The sequence below is a fragment of the Protopterus annectens genome, chromosome 10.part0, assembly GCF_019279795.1.
Source record: "Protopterus annectens isolate FY-2018-M chromosome 10.part0, PAN1.0, whole genome shotgun sequence".
Taxonomy (NCBI): Eukaryota; Metazoa; Chordata; order Ceratodontiformes; family Protopteridae; genus Protopterus; species Protopterus annectens.
In genome coordinates, this window is record NC_056744.1 from 1,540,757,679 (window position 1) to 1,540,772,968 (window position 15,290).

General features: G+C 34.2%; 1 protein-coding gene across 1 annotated transcript in view; it reads right to left on the bottom strand.

Moving 5' to 3' along the window:
• LOC122814336 (microfibril-associated glycoprotein 4-like) overlaps positions 1–15,290 on the bottom strand; it is a 72,897-nt gene that overhangs the window by 27,691 nt on the left and 29,916 nt on the right. The window contains exon 3 of the mRNA XM_044086922.1: positions 14,690–14,872. Coding sequence (XP_043942857.1) covers positions 14,690–14,872 — 183 coding nt within the window. The remainder of the gene's footprint in view (positions 1–14,689; positions 14,873–15,290) is intronic.

Genomic DNA, 15,290 nt, shown 5'->3' on the forward strand with positions numbered 1-15,290 from the left:
TAATATTAAATGGATGGTTAAGTGACAAATAATAAAAATAGAATGTGGGATAAGGCAGGGATGTCCAGCAGGTAGCATTTTATTTGGATTAGTTATGAATGTGGTTGTTAATAAGATGAATATAGTATTGTAAATGGCAGGACACAAGATAAAAAATGAGTACAAATTCAAATAATACTTTCTTATACAGATGATATAGTTTTAGTTACTAAAAATATAAAAATAAGGAGTAGATGGAAGAAGGAACCTGAAAATTAAATTCGTATTTAAATGCAATTGGTTTATGTACAAATAAATGCAAAAGTAAAGGGATTGGGTTAATCAGTAATACAGAAGGTATTCAGTTTAATGAAGAGCTCATATATTTTGGTGATAATATTTGGAAAAAGAATGCAGAGAGAAACAGTGGGAGAATCTGTACAAAAAATAAGAGAGATATGTATGTTTTGGAAGTCATATAAACTGGCATACAGGAAAAAAGTATATGTCATAAATATGATTTTTGTGGGAAAAATTGCTTATTTAGTAAGTGTAGATGTGGTCCAGTCAAGGTATGAGAAAGAGTTAATATCTATTGTATTCTCATTCATATGGGGATCAAGATTAAATTCAATTAGAAGAGGGATTGTGTATGTTAAAGAAGAGGAAGGGAGACAAGGATTAATTAATTCAGTTGTTCATGCAGCTTCCTTGAATCTTTATAAAGCTTTGGTATGACTAAAAGAAGAGAATAGGAGTTTAATAAATGTTACGATGAAAGATGAATATAAGGACTTTTGGGAGAGGATAAGCTCAGGGAAAAGATGGACAAGTTACATAAATAAAGATATAAAAGAGTACCAGAACAAAATATTTTAATGGAAATTGGATATAAAAATTTAGGGGAAAAAACAGAAAAGACTGGTATTTAAATATGATGAATGGACATTATTATATTTAGTCATGGAAGCACTTAGAAAATGGAAAAAGAAATGTGATTAAAATAAGATTTGCATGGTATAAAAATATGAAAGTAATGATTTTTGTGGAGATTAGCAATAAGCAAATTACCTGTCAAAGCTAACAAGTCTTACAAAAAAATACAAGAGAGAGTGTATAATTATTGTGGGTAGAGTGAAACAACAAAACAAGTTTTTTTAAATTGTACTAGAGTGAAAGAATTATAGAAGAATATATATGAAAATAAGATAATGAAAGTCTTTAAAAATGTTAAAGACTTAAATATGAATATGCTACAGTATGGGTATTATGTTAATAGAAAACAAAAAGAGGTGAAGGAAATTGATAAATGTTCTATATTTTATGGACAATATGGAATGAGAAACTGAATGAAATGAAATTTAATGGAAAATAGATATTTGAAATTTTGTAGAAGATGCATTTTTGGTTATGGAAAAAGGGTGGGGGAATAATTAAAGTATATAAGACTATTTATATTGTAAATGTAAACTGTAAATAATTGTAAATGCATAATATGTTTGTGTCTTTCGGCTTTTCCCAGTTAGGGGTCGCCACTGCGAAACTCCGGTCCACTAATGATTGGCAGTAGATTTTTACGTGCTGGCTTGCCGAGCCTAACGCACAACCTTCTATGAAGGAACGCCCATTCACGCATGTCGACACACAGAAGACGCTCTAACTGAGAATCGAACGGGCAACGTCTAACTGTGAGGCGACAACGCTACCGCAGCACCACTTACATTAAATGTATAATATGTAAATAATGTAAATAAGTTGTGATATCAATAAAGAACCCCTACTCTTTTTGGGATCTTTTACATCCATCTGAGCTACCATCATCCCAAACAGATGGGATCTTGGTTTAACTTCTCATCGGAATTATCATCCATAAAATAAAAACAAATCAATAAATAATTATTTTTAAAGTGAAAGCAGAAAATTTCATTTTGAATTATACACTCCTGCAAACACATTCAAATGGTAATTGATTATCTCTCAGACAATTACCATGATTATTAGGAGGTACTACAAAATAGGATTACCCAGTGCTCTGAAAGTAGATAGCATCATTCATTCTAGTACCCAAAAGTTGTGCTATATACACTAAAATAAATTATATCTTCTAACAAACATAAGGAACATAGCTCTCAATCCTCCATCTATAAAATATAGAGCACTGCCTCTCATGTTGAACAAATGGGCAAAATGTGTAACAGTTACTTACAGCTTACTAATAACTTCAAGTAGAAGTTAACCAGATGGTTAAAGTGTATTACTTTATAATTATTATAAGTACTTTGATTAATTTATATGATTCGATATTAGTTACCTTACCTATTAGTTAAAAAAATATTAGCACTGAATGTGTGACAAACCCTTTCAATGTGGAAACTTTTTATAACTCAAAATGAGGAATGTTTCTCATAATGAGGTACAGTTAAGAGGTATGATAGGGAGTCTTAGTTCTTAAAATCATATGGGCTGCACATAACACTGCTTTCCTGGCTGTGCCACCAAACAGCAGACGCAGTCATCAATGTACATCTTCTTTCCCTACAAAATATTAACTAAAGCGAGTCCTCTTACAGCTGGTCTGCTAAAAGTTTTCATTGATGCCAGCTTCTAATTGCACCTCAAACTATCATCACAGATGTCTGACCTGGTACTGTAAAATGGTCTAATTACTCTTGTGAAAGGACATAACGGGTTAATGGCATTTCTCTGCATCCCCTTTCTCCAAAAGGGGGAGGAGATTTGCACTAGGTGTTGGTAAGCAGGAATGTCACCATACTGTCTTCACATTTGTTAAATATTCCAGTTTATGGCAAAGACTTTTTAGCCATGAACTCATTACTGCAGAAAAGATTCTAGCTCTACACCAGTTTGACTTTCTACCCTTCTTTTGTTATATCAAGACTTCATTAAACATCTATTTTGCATTTGATTGTCATTTCTCACACACATAGCAGTGCTGGTAATGAGGTATTTAGTGTGGCTGTTCATAGGAACTGGGACATGTTATCAACACTTCTGCATTCATCTGTTATCTCCAGTCTATTCCTATCTCTCCAATTTCTTAAGGTCCTATGTCTGCCAGTACTTGCACTAACTTTTAGTCACCACTACTATACTCTTTTATTATTCTCCTTGGTCTATTTCTCACTAACATTTTCATAAATCTTGTCTCTCTCTCTCTGTCATTTCATGACCTCATCCTGATTTCTTATACTAGGCTCCATGTTCCTGATTTTCTCCTCCATTCTTTAGCTTTTTAGCACCTTACTTTCTCCTCTTAAAAACACTAACCATTTGTCTGCTGTCTGTCCTTCCAGTCTTCTCTCCCCTCCCCCCATACTCTACACTTCATGTGTTAGCAGTCTTCTCCCTCTGAACTCTTTGTCTCCTTCTCTTCCTGTTCTTTCAATCTATGGGACTAGTTTCTAAATTAAGGCCTCCTACCATAAACAGTGTGCAGTAGTTTTCTGAATAATACATTTCCAAATAAATAATTGATTCTGTCTTGTCTCTGTCTGCATTATTTACTCATTACTACTATTCAGTTTATTTATTATTCATCCTTTGTTGACTGGGCTTAGTCCCTCTAGGCTAGCAGCATCTTTTTAGAGTTGACCCAAGCTGGTATTTTTACCAGCAGGGGAAATTTGGCCAGGGCATTAGGGAACTTTCTCGACCCCTTTTATTTCTGGTTTAGTCTGTGTTGGGCTGTAGAGTGGCTTCAGCATGGAGCATAAGGAGGCTGGTGATGGTGTCCAAGCTTTGGGTGTTACTGAGTCTGTAGTTGATGATGTTTAAGTTTAACTGCCTGTTGCCTGGTGGTTTGGAGGATGATAATTTAAAAACGGGGATCTCAAGTGGAGCCTCTAGTTGGTGATGTTGTCTCATGGAATTTGTACATCCCTTGGGATTAGGTGAATTTAAGATCAGGGCTCAAGGAGACTGTATGACCAAAAATGTGGTATATCTGGCTGCATGTGACCTTTGTCAAGCATTTTATATAGGGAAAACGAATCGCTGTTTGAGAGACAGGATTCGTGAACACATCTACCATATTAGGAAGGGGAATTTGCACAATGCATTAGCCAGACATGTACATGACGTGGGTAGTGAACACTCCTTTAGGTTCAGGATTTTAGAACAGATATATACTTCCATGAGGAGGGGAGATGTGGATAATTATACTCAAGCTAGAGAAACACAGTGGATTATCAAACTCAGGTCTGATATGTCACCAGGTCTCAATGGTAAAGTCCCTTTGAGACCATTGTTAAAAATGAGGAGTTTGAAACACAATAAATAAATGGTTATAGATGGTCTCTTAATATATTCCTCATATTTTTCCTGCTGTATGTACATATAGATACATCCAGTTTGTTCAGTGCTCTGTTGCAGATCATTTATGAACTGCAATATCTCATATATACTGCACTTAATTATATAGATACATTTTTATATGTCAATATAAATGTTTTTATATACATTACACTGAGATGTATATGTTTTTAGGGGTTGATATGATGTGTCAACATTGTTTTAATGAGTGATTTTTATTGTATTAATTAAAAAGAAAGTGCATTAGAATTTTAATTTTCGCGCCCTTTTTGGGTATTTAAATCCGTTTTCATGAGCATTTTGATGTATGAGGTCTGAAGAAGCTAATCAGCGAAAGCGCTAACCTACTTAACAATTATAATAAATCTACTCAGTTTTTACTTGAGTGTCTTGGATTATATCGCATCTCTACAACGAGTGTACTCTTGAATGGGACTTTGGTATATTCACTCCTTCATTGTTTTGCTCCTTTGTGTTTTACTTTTAAATTTATATGATTCGATATTAGTTACCTTATCTATTAGTTAAAAAAATATTAGCACTGAATGTGTGACAAACCCTTTCAATGTGGAAACTTTTTATAACTCAAAATGAGGAATGTTTCTCATAATGAGGTACAGTTAAGAGGTATGATAGGGAGTCTTAGTTCTTAAAATCATATGGGCTGCACATAACACTGCTTCCCTGGCTGTGCCACCAAACAGCAGACGCAGTCATCAATGTACATCTTCTTTCCCTACAAAATATTAACTAAAGCGAGTCCTCTTACAGCTGGTCTGCTAAAAGTTTTCATTGATGCCAGCTTCTAATTGCACCTCAAACTATCATCACAGATGTCTGACCTGGTACTGTAAAATGGTCTAATTACTCTTGTGAAAGGACATAACGGGTTAATGGCATTTCTTTGCATCCCCTTTCTCCAAAAGGGGGAGGAGATTTGCACTAGGTGTTGGTAAGTAGGAATGTCACCATACTGTCTTCACATTTGTTAAATATTCCAGTTTATGGCAAAGACCTTTTAGCCGTGAACTCATTACTGCAGAAAAGATTCTAGCTCTACACCAGTTTGACTTTCTACCCTTCTTTCATTATATCAAGACTTCATTAAACATCTATTTTGCATTTGATTGTCATTTCTCACACACATAGCAGTGCTGGTAATGAGGTATTTAGTGTGGCTGTTCATAGGAACTGGGACATGTTATCAACACTTCTGCATTCATCTGTTATCTCCAGTCTATTCCTATCTCTCCAATTTCTTAAGGTCCTATGTCTGCCAGTACTTGCACTAACTTTTAGTCACCACTACTATACTCTTTTATTATTCTCCTTGGTCTATTTCTCACTAACATTTTCATAAATCTTGTCTCTCTCTCTCTCTGTCATTTCATGACCTCATCCTGATTTCTTATACTAGGCTCCATGTTCCTGATTTTCTCCTCCATTCTTTAGCTTTTTAGCACCTTACTTTCTCCTCTTAAAAACACTAACCATTTGTCTGCTGTCTGTCCTTCCAGTCTTCTCTCCCCTCCCCCCATACTCTACACTTCATGTGTTAGCAGTCTTCTCCCTCTGAACTCTTTGTCTCCTTCTCTTCCTGTTCTTTCAATCTATGGGACTAGTTTCTAAATTAAGGCCTCCTACCATAAACAGTGTGCAGTAGTTTTCTGAATAATACATTTCCAAATAAATAATTGATTCTGTCTTGTCTCTGTCTGCATTATTTACTCATTACTACTATTCAGTTTATGTATTATTCATCCTTTGTTGACTGGGCTTAGTCCCTCTAGGCTAGCAGCATCTTTTTAGAGTTGACCCAAGCTGGTATTTTTACCAGCAGGGGAAATTTGGCCAGGGCATTAGGGAACTTTCTCGACCCCTTTTATTTCTGGTTTAGTCTGTGTTGGGCTGTAGAGTGGCTTCAGCATGGAACATAAGGAGGCTGGTGATGGTGTCCAAGATTTGGGTGTTACTGAGTCTGTAGTTGATGATGTTTAAGTTTAACTGCCTGTTGCCTGGTGGTTTGGAGGATGATAATTTAAAAACGGGGATCTCAAGTGGAGCCTCTAGTTGGTGATGTTGTCTCATGGAATCGGATTATAGATTATCTAGATCTTCAAGAAGCTACTAAGTCAGTTTTGCTTTTGGAAGACATTTCCACTGCTTCTGCTGTCAGAGGTTTTGTTTGCCTTGTGCCTGAAGCAAATAATGCTCATGTTCTTTCGCCTCAGAAAACTCAAACAGCCTATACTGGTACAGTTAAAGGATGTTCCATTGTTTCTTCACCTTTTTTTCTAAAGTAAATAAGTGGCCCTAATTTGCATCTCTTAAAAAAATTTAATAAATTGCTGTAAGGTTTGGGATAATGTTACCATACCTTTGGGTGTAAAACTGACTGACGTCTATGTATTCATACATCTAGGGAAAGATTCTTATTGTGACTTAACTTTGGAAAATTCAGCTGTGGTTAAGCATTTTCTTAATCAGTGTGATTTAAAGAAATTCTTCTCCTTGGATGGATTATGACTCTAAGGGACGAAAACTTTCTTTTAAGAAATGATTGTTTCTTCAGTTAATGCACAACTATTATTAATAAACCATATTTAAAAGTATATTTCCATTCTTGTTGTCCTATGGTTCATGATGTTAAATGTTTTGATGACTGGAAAGTGGGATGTTGTGATTACTTTACATAATGAAGGCGGTATTGTTAAAGCTATACTTAATGTTATTATAGTCAATGGGTATAAAACCTTCATGCCATATAAGAGCCAGCAAAATATTTTTTTATGGTTCTTCACATCATTTTATTAATAATTGTGATAAAAGCAAATGTCAGCAATTTGGTAAATTTGGCCATTCCATTCATAATTTTGAAAAGTTTTGCAGAAAATGCAAAAACACAGGGTATGTTTGGTTTGATTGACCTCAGAGTTTGACTATAAAAGCAAAAAAAAAAAAAAAATAGTCACACAGGTTGTCAAAAAACTGCAAATGTTCCTGATGATATTATTGCAGGTTCACATATTACTGCAGAGGTACATACTGATGTAGTGGAATCTCCTGATATAGACAATAAGCATGATACTATTTTAGTGACAATATGAAGGCTGATTTTACTGATGCTGTTCATACTGTTTCTAACTCTATTGATGCGAGTGAAAAGGAGAAAAGTAAGGAAGAGCATTAAATACAAGTAAAAAAAGGGAAGAGTTGATATTATTTCCTGTTGCTTGAATATAAATAGTAATATTAATGAGAAACACTTTTTTTAATAATCAGATTTTTGTAATACTATAAGAGCGGATGTTTGTTGTTTACTAGATATTTCAGAATTATTATACAATGTCTCCAATTTCAAAATTATTGGAAAGGGCATATCTTTTGGTCCATTGGTGATGATAGTTATAGTAACAATGCCTTGTTGTGTAAGTATCATTTAAAGCTTTTGCATTATATTATAGTCGTGGCAGGTATGGTTGTTGTTTGAAATTTCAAAATGAACTTGCAATTTTTTTTCATTTTACTTGACTTAAGTACCTACTCTAACGGGCGAGAGACAGACAACAGCTTTTTGAAAAGTTTAAATGTTTTGTATCTGTTAATTTTTTTATCCTGGTTTTGGGGGATTTTAATTGTCACTTATAGAGACATTCTGGGAAAATTGGAAGACATTTATATCACAAGGGAAGTTTTACTTTGTGGTCATTTACTACTTAGTCCATATATTGGTAAAACTGAGAAAAGAGCTGCTGTCTGTGTAATTTTTTTTTGCTTACTCTAGGGAGCTGTGTTTGCAATGTCACTGATCTGTCATCTACTGGTCATGTTGCAGTTTTTTCTATGTTACTTTGCCTTTTACTGTGATTATAGAAGGCAGAGGTTAGAAAAAGCTTACTGGTTGGGTTCTGCATTATGACCTTTGGTCATATGAAGAGAATATTTTATGGGATCAGCACTTGTCCATGCTTTCTGTCTATGATTATGCACTTTTTGGTGGGTTGTTTTTAAGAAGAAATATAAATCATTGAATTAGAAAGTTGAAAAATGTATTTTAACCCATTACAGTCATAATAAAATGCTTGCATAATAGATTCATACTAAAAGCCTCTGTTAGAGATACAGGTGTTTCTGCAGTTACCTCCTACTGTACCTCTAGGTAGTAAATATTGGTTGTCCATATTTGCATTAATAATTCCCAAACCATGCTACATACAAGGTATCAGAATATTTTATATTAAAGCATACATGATAGCAAAGACAATTGGGTACTTTTCTGTTATCGTGGCAACAGTTTAAATGTGGTCACACAGCTCTGAATGTAGTGTCTTTTCATGTAGTTCTCTGATAATATAAATAGATAACTGTAAAAAATAAGTTATATATGTCATACACAGAAAATAAAAACTTACAAATACACATATGGTGCACATCCAGTCAATGAGCCATAAGCCTAAGCCCAATCACAAATGCTGTGTTTTCTAACCACTTCAGAAAAAAGAAAAACATGTAGATAGCAATTTTCAAATGACATGAACAACACTACACTAGCCCCTTAGAGAACAAAAATCCATTGGAATCAAGAAAGTGTAATAGCTTTAAGTTGCCATTCATTTAACCATTTTGTGATTTTTAGTGGAAGATGTCTTTGAAACCAATAATTAATAATTACCACATTCTGTCTGAAGAGATTATCTTATGTATTTTTCTCTGAGTAAATTATCAGGAGAACAGTTTTAGCGCGATAGCTCACTTATACTCTAGTTCTTCCACATATTGTTAACCATATATAAATAAACTGAATACAGTTAACACAGTTAATGTCTTTATTTTAAAATGTATTATTTAAACAGATTAACAGAATATCTGGTTAACAGATATGTTAAAGAACTGGATTACAGCTGAACGATTGTCTTGACACTGTTGCCCCAATAACGGAAAAGTACCGACGATTGTATTGATATTTGACCTATGTCAGTGAGTATTGTTAGAACGCTAAGGGGATAACTTCATTCTTTAAAGGCTCAAGCCACACCCACTGGGAGTTAAAGGTACATACTCAAGAGAGCTGTACTGGAGGGAATGAGTTAAGTAAGCAAAAGAAAAAATATAGGTCTGTTAAAGGCAGTTTTGAAGATAATTTATTTAAGGATGGAACTTTTATGATGTTTCAACAATTGTTGCTTTTTAAACATCAATACATCATTTGTGAAAGTAAGTCAAATATTCTTCCTTTTCATTGTATAACATTTAAAGAATATTTTGATGCATTCTTTGAAAGATAATACTGATAGAATGTATACTTCGCCATGTGATCCTTTATCTGCTGTGGAATCTTTTGTGGAAGTTATGTATTCTCTTTTTGTTGTACACCTCCATATTTGTGCATTTTCTTTAACTGATGATGAGAATTCTGTTTTAAATTTGGAAATTACAGACTGTTCTGGAGTTGGTAAAGCATGACACTTTTCCTGGGCATTCCATATAAGTTTTATATGAATATAGACATTTCTAGGGAAAAAAAATTAATCTCTTAAATGAATGGTTATTTACTAATAATATAACTACAGATAATTGTAGAAGTGTCATTCATTTTATATATAAAAAGTAGGGAGATAAAGCAGATTTGTCAAATTGAGACCATTTACATTGACTAAGACTGATTACAAACTTTTATGTAAAATATTGCAGACCAGATTATGTCATTCCTTACCTAATAGGTTTTATGATGGTGTTTATGATATTAAAGGATAAAGTATATCTGAATTATTGTTGGTGAGGGAAGTAATTCTGAGTATTACTTATTTGCAAAAGAATGCTATAGTTTTGGCCTGTGATCTTTGTAAGGCTTTTGATTCATTAGCACATAATGCTTTATAGAGTGTTCTATCAGCTTATAATGTGAGTAATAGATACATAGCTGTTATTAGATGTATTTATCAGATGTCTTGGGTAGTTAATGGTTGGCTTGGAAAGAGTATTTTTGATATCCCATACAGTTAAGCAGGGTAGTCCTTTGAGTGTTTTTTTTTTTTTGTATAGACTGACTACATCACCTGTATTGGAGAGCAGCATGGAGTCTTTTGATCAGGATAGGCTTGATATTGTGAGTAGTTTGAATTTACTGCTCATGTATCTTATGCAGATGATCTTATTCTTATACTGAATTCCACTCTGTGGATGTCTGTGGTATTTGAAAAGTTAGCATTTTTCTAGACTGGTTGGCTTATTTTTAATGTAGTACATGTAAGGATATGGTTTTGAGGCTGGGCAGTCTCCTTTTTCAGTGATATCTGGTAGTATTAATATATTGGATATTATTTTGGTCCTTATCGGGAATATTTGGCTTGTTGGGATATTCTTCTTTTATTTGTCAGCTGTGCATTAAATAGATGAAAAATATATTATCTTTTAGAAAAAAATGGTTTGTCTGTTGTATTCTGTTGTATTGAGTAAGTTAAGTAATTATGGAGCTGTGTTTGCAATTTCAAAATCTAGGGAAAATCTTTGTCTGACCTTTATTATTCCTTTATTTGGGGTGACTGATACAGTCTTGTTCAACAGAATGTTTTATACAGTAAGCCAGAGGGTCAGGGTTTGGGTTAGAATATCCTATTGTGCATATGAGTTATCCTCATCTTCCTGTTATTTTGAATAGGGTCAAATTTAGACTTATTGATTTTTTTGGATAATCTACCATGGGGCAAGAATGCTTCTTGGGGAGAAGTTGTTTTATCTAAGAAAATACGAAGGAGTTCAGATCATATTTTGCCTGAATATGGCGATACGTTCTTGGCTTGGAAACTTACTGTTGATTTTAGTATCTCTAATAGAGTTCTTTAGTATGAATCTATTATACAAGCATTTTATTATGAAAACCCATGACCCTATTTGGATGCTTCTACAAGTATTGCAGAAAGGTGATTTTGTTGTGAAAATACAAGATTTTTGTGGAGAGTTTTGTTAGGCAAATTGCCAGTGAAAGTTCTGAAGAAATATAATGTACTTTCACAACAATTATGTGATGTGTCCTGTGGAAGAAAGTCTTGAGTATGAAGTACTGAACTGTCCAAGAGTACATGCATTTTGGCAGATAATTTATTATCATTATGATCTTTATTTTAAGTAGTTTATGGATAGACACTTTGTTTTATATTCTGTTATTCTCGTCCTTCTAGAAGATTTAGAGATGTATGTGACAACATTCTTACCAGTACATTATGGGTTATGTGGATAGCATGTTCTGATAAACAACTGTATAATAAATTGTAGAATTGTGAGCTAATTTTGCATAAGTTATGAAAATGGATTAGGCAAAAAGGATGGGGGAATTCTATCTAACGTAGCTACTTGGATGATTTTTTTTCATCTGTAATTTTTCTGCCTCCTTTTTTCTGATAACATACAGATATATTGGTACGGTGTAAATTAAATAAAGTTCCCCTTCTCTTTTCAAAAAGTGATAAGGATCTTTTACATTCTCCTGAGTTATCACCAACTTAAACAGATGGGACCTCCTTTTCAACATTGAATCTGAAGGATGGCACATTTGAGAGTGCAGCCACTCCCCCCCATGTTGCACTGCAGAGTAAAGTAGTTGAAAAAATAATCCAAATGACATTTGTGGGAAAAGAACCCACAACATTCTGCACCAAAGGCAAATGTGCTACCTTTAGAGCTACTGAGACTGCTAATCATTCTTTGTTGTTTGTGTTTTACTTTTTTCCATAAATAGTCTATTAATTTGCTGGACAAAGTACTAGTCTCATCCAGGGCTTCTGGCAACTCTTGATGTCCTGATGGCACCATTTCTGTGGGGACATTGATAGCAATTATGACATATCATGAAACAGTTCTTTGTTTTGTGGGTTCTGTCATTCCAGAAAGGTAAGTCTTTTAGCTACTGGGTTTTGCACCATGCAATGACTGGGGAGGGGGGGGTTGGGAGTACAGGGGCTGTCATACTGCAGCTGATTGGTATGTTGTGATGTTTGGTTAATGGCCTTCACAGTGTGGAGATGAAGAGTGAGGATGTATTAAGGTGGGCATGCATTCATGGGGTTATGAAGAAGCTGTTGTTGCCTCTGCATTGGATTCCCTCAGCACATGTCCAAATGTTAACCTGCTGATGCTTGGTCTACACAAAGAGTTGAGAAATGGTGCATCCTCTCCGTGACCACCTTCACCACCCCACCACCCCTAGAGGGGTAAGCAGGCTGCCTCATCAATCTTTACCCCATTCCCTCCACCAGTTTCCTGGCTTCTAAAGCTAATTAAACTCAGGTCATCTGGTGTGCAGCCAGTGCTTCATCACTCTTTGCCATGTAGCCATGGATATGCAACTTCTGATTTATCACCCAGGGTTTATTTAGCAGATGAGTATAAATGTTATGCTATAGTGATTCTACTGTGCAACATATGTGCATATACATTTCTTAATATACACCACTTCTGAATTTATTTTATGACATTCAACATATTCTTATATTCATTTCCTACTTATGTCATTTTTGTTGTATTCCTAAAGTTTAAAATACTTAATATTAGGTTATAGGTTTGAAAATTATCTCACTATGACTAAGCATTTCAATGCGTTTTATTTGTGTGGTCTACAATAAATCTCTTTATTTCATATATGTTGTCCTAAAATTCACTGTGATATTGTTTTTGCTTCTTTCACAAAATGTTACTGTATTTTTATATGCAAAGTCATATTCATGGAATATTTTCCCCCTGTCCTCCGCTTTAGACAAACTAAGCCATGAAGGACATCCTACTCAATAAACAGAAATAAATGTATCATATGATAAATGTTATGGGTACTCATCCATTTGTTTATTTTTCATCATAGTTTTATTTGTTAGCATTGCTTCACCGTAATCAACAATGCTCCTGCTATGTTATATTATATCATGTTATATTATATTATATTATATTATATTATATTATATTATATTATATTATGTTATGCTATATTGTATTATGTTATATTGTATTATATTATATTGTATTATCAGCAATACCCTTTTATTATGTATTATTTTGATGCTTTGATGTTGATTTCTATGTTAAAAATAGTTACTGTGAAATGATATTGATGGTCAGTTATGATTTCTCTTTTAATGAGATATCTACTCTTCTATATAATTCTGTTCAGTAATTCTTTTAAAACTAGATATTATTTTCTAAAACCAATTGTGTTGGATAGGGCTAATCAGTCACTGTAATGTTATGCTCATTTGGTGAACCTGTTTGATAGCATTAGTTTCATGTTTATCTCCTTTCTCAGAAACACATTATATAGTAACTGCTTAAATGGGATACCTTCATTCCATGTTGTAGAATCTGACTCCTGTTTAGTTAGTTGCAGAGGCTGGGTATACACCTCCCTAGTTGCATGACTGTCCTTCTTAAATATTTCCTAACCCAGGGACAGTTACCTGATTATCAAAACTGAAATAAATATAAACACATGCATGCATGTATACGTTTACAAATAAATAAGATGCTGATTTTGAAAGAGTACTCCAATCCAAAGAATGGACTACAACCAAATGCGTGTGTGAAGGGCCAGTACAGCCAGCTGTGTCTTTCTTCGGCAGGATGTGGTGATAAACCTGCCCACGTAAAAATATAATACAGTATAGTAAGGTTTATAAAAAGTAAAGGGTCCAGGGACATACTGACATGTTCCCAGTGAAAAATAAATCTATTAATTTCACTGCACACGGCATATTTCCTTATCTGCATACCACCCAAAACATTGGAACAGCTCTGAAATTACCAGCTCATAACACTGGCATTCTGAAACCTACATGCCGCGAAGTGACAGAAATATGTTTATGTCTTGCACAAATTACCTACAAAACATATATCTGCAAAGTACTGAAGTCAATATCAGAATGAATCAGGAGAGAGAGAACGAAAATGTGTTACAAAGCTTTACATTTCTTAAAGGTTTCAACAAGGAAAAATCTGAGGAATTATTTACCCAGAGTACTACACTAAGGAATCATGAACTCAGCTAAAGATCAAAAGGCATGAGATTCAGAGAGACTATAACAATTTTCTAGCTGATGTAAGGATTGCATATACAGGAAATTTAAGGCAGCACAGCATTAATGGAAAGAAAATGTAACGGCCTGATACAATCAGGCCAGAGAAAGGAACCATGCTATAATAAGAAAAAAAAATAGTTCCTGCATTAAATGGTGTTTTACAGTTGAGGTTCCAGGTACTTTAAGGCATCTAATATGTAATTTTGCAGTGATGTGTACTAAATATCTGGCTCTGTCACCTATTTCACATGATAGTATATGGTGGGAATTTAAATACATATTCCTTTGTTAAATGTTGTAACAGTATGCTTGGTCTTTACCTGCTCCTCCATCAACAAATCCATGTATAAATAGTCTGTATCCTTCCTGCTCTCCATTTATAGATTGTGGTGAAAGAGTGAAGTTTTTGTATTTGGCATATACTTTCTTTCCTTCAAAATCTTCTAGGTCAATTCGTAATTCAAGATTTTTCTTCAGTGTTAGAAGGTATATATTTTCCAGTCCTGTAAAGAGAAATATAGGAAGAGCTTGTGACTTTAAGTTGATTTAAGCATTTCCAATAAATACAGTAAAGTACCAGCTCTAAACTTCAGCTTGTTGCTTTGCCCCAGGTGTAATAACAATATTATAGTAATATTGCTATGCATAAATCAGATACAGGAATTGCCACTAGCATTATGAAAAGTCATCATATAACACCCAAAACAAATTCTTGACTGTATGATGTTAGACTCCATGACTTTTTTCTAGTGGTCACCGACAGCACTTCTGTGATGTGGTACATGAATAAGCAAGGAGTATAAGGTCATACTCTATTTACTGGTTGGCAAGGCCTGGTATCAGGCTTAACATCATTCTCTGACTCTTCAGGCCTCATACATTTCAAAAGAACAAAACATAGAGGCAGACAGACTGGTAGAC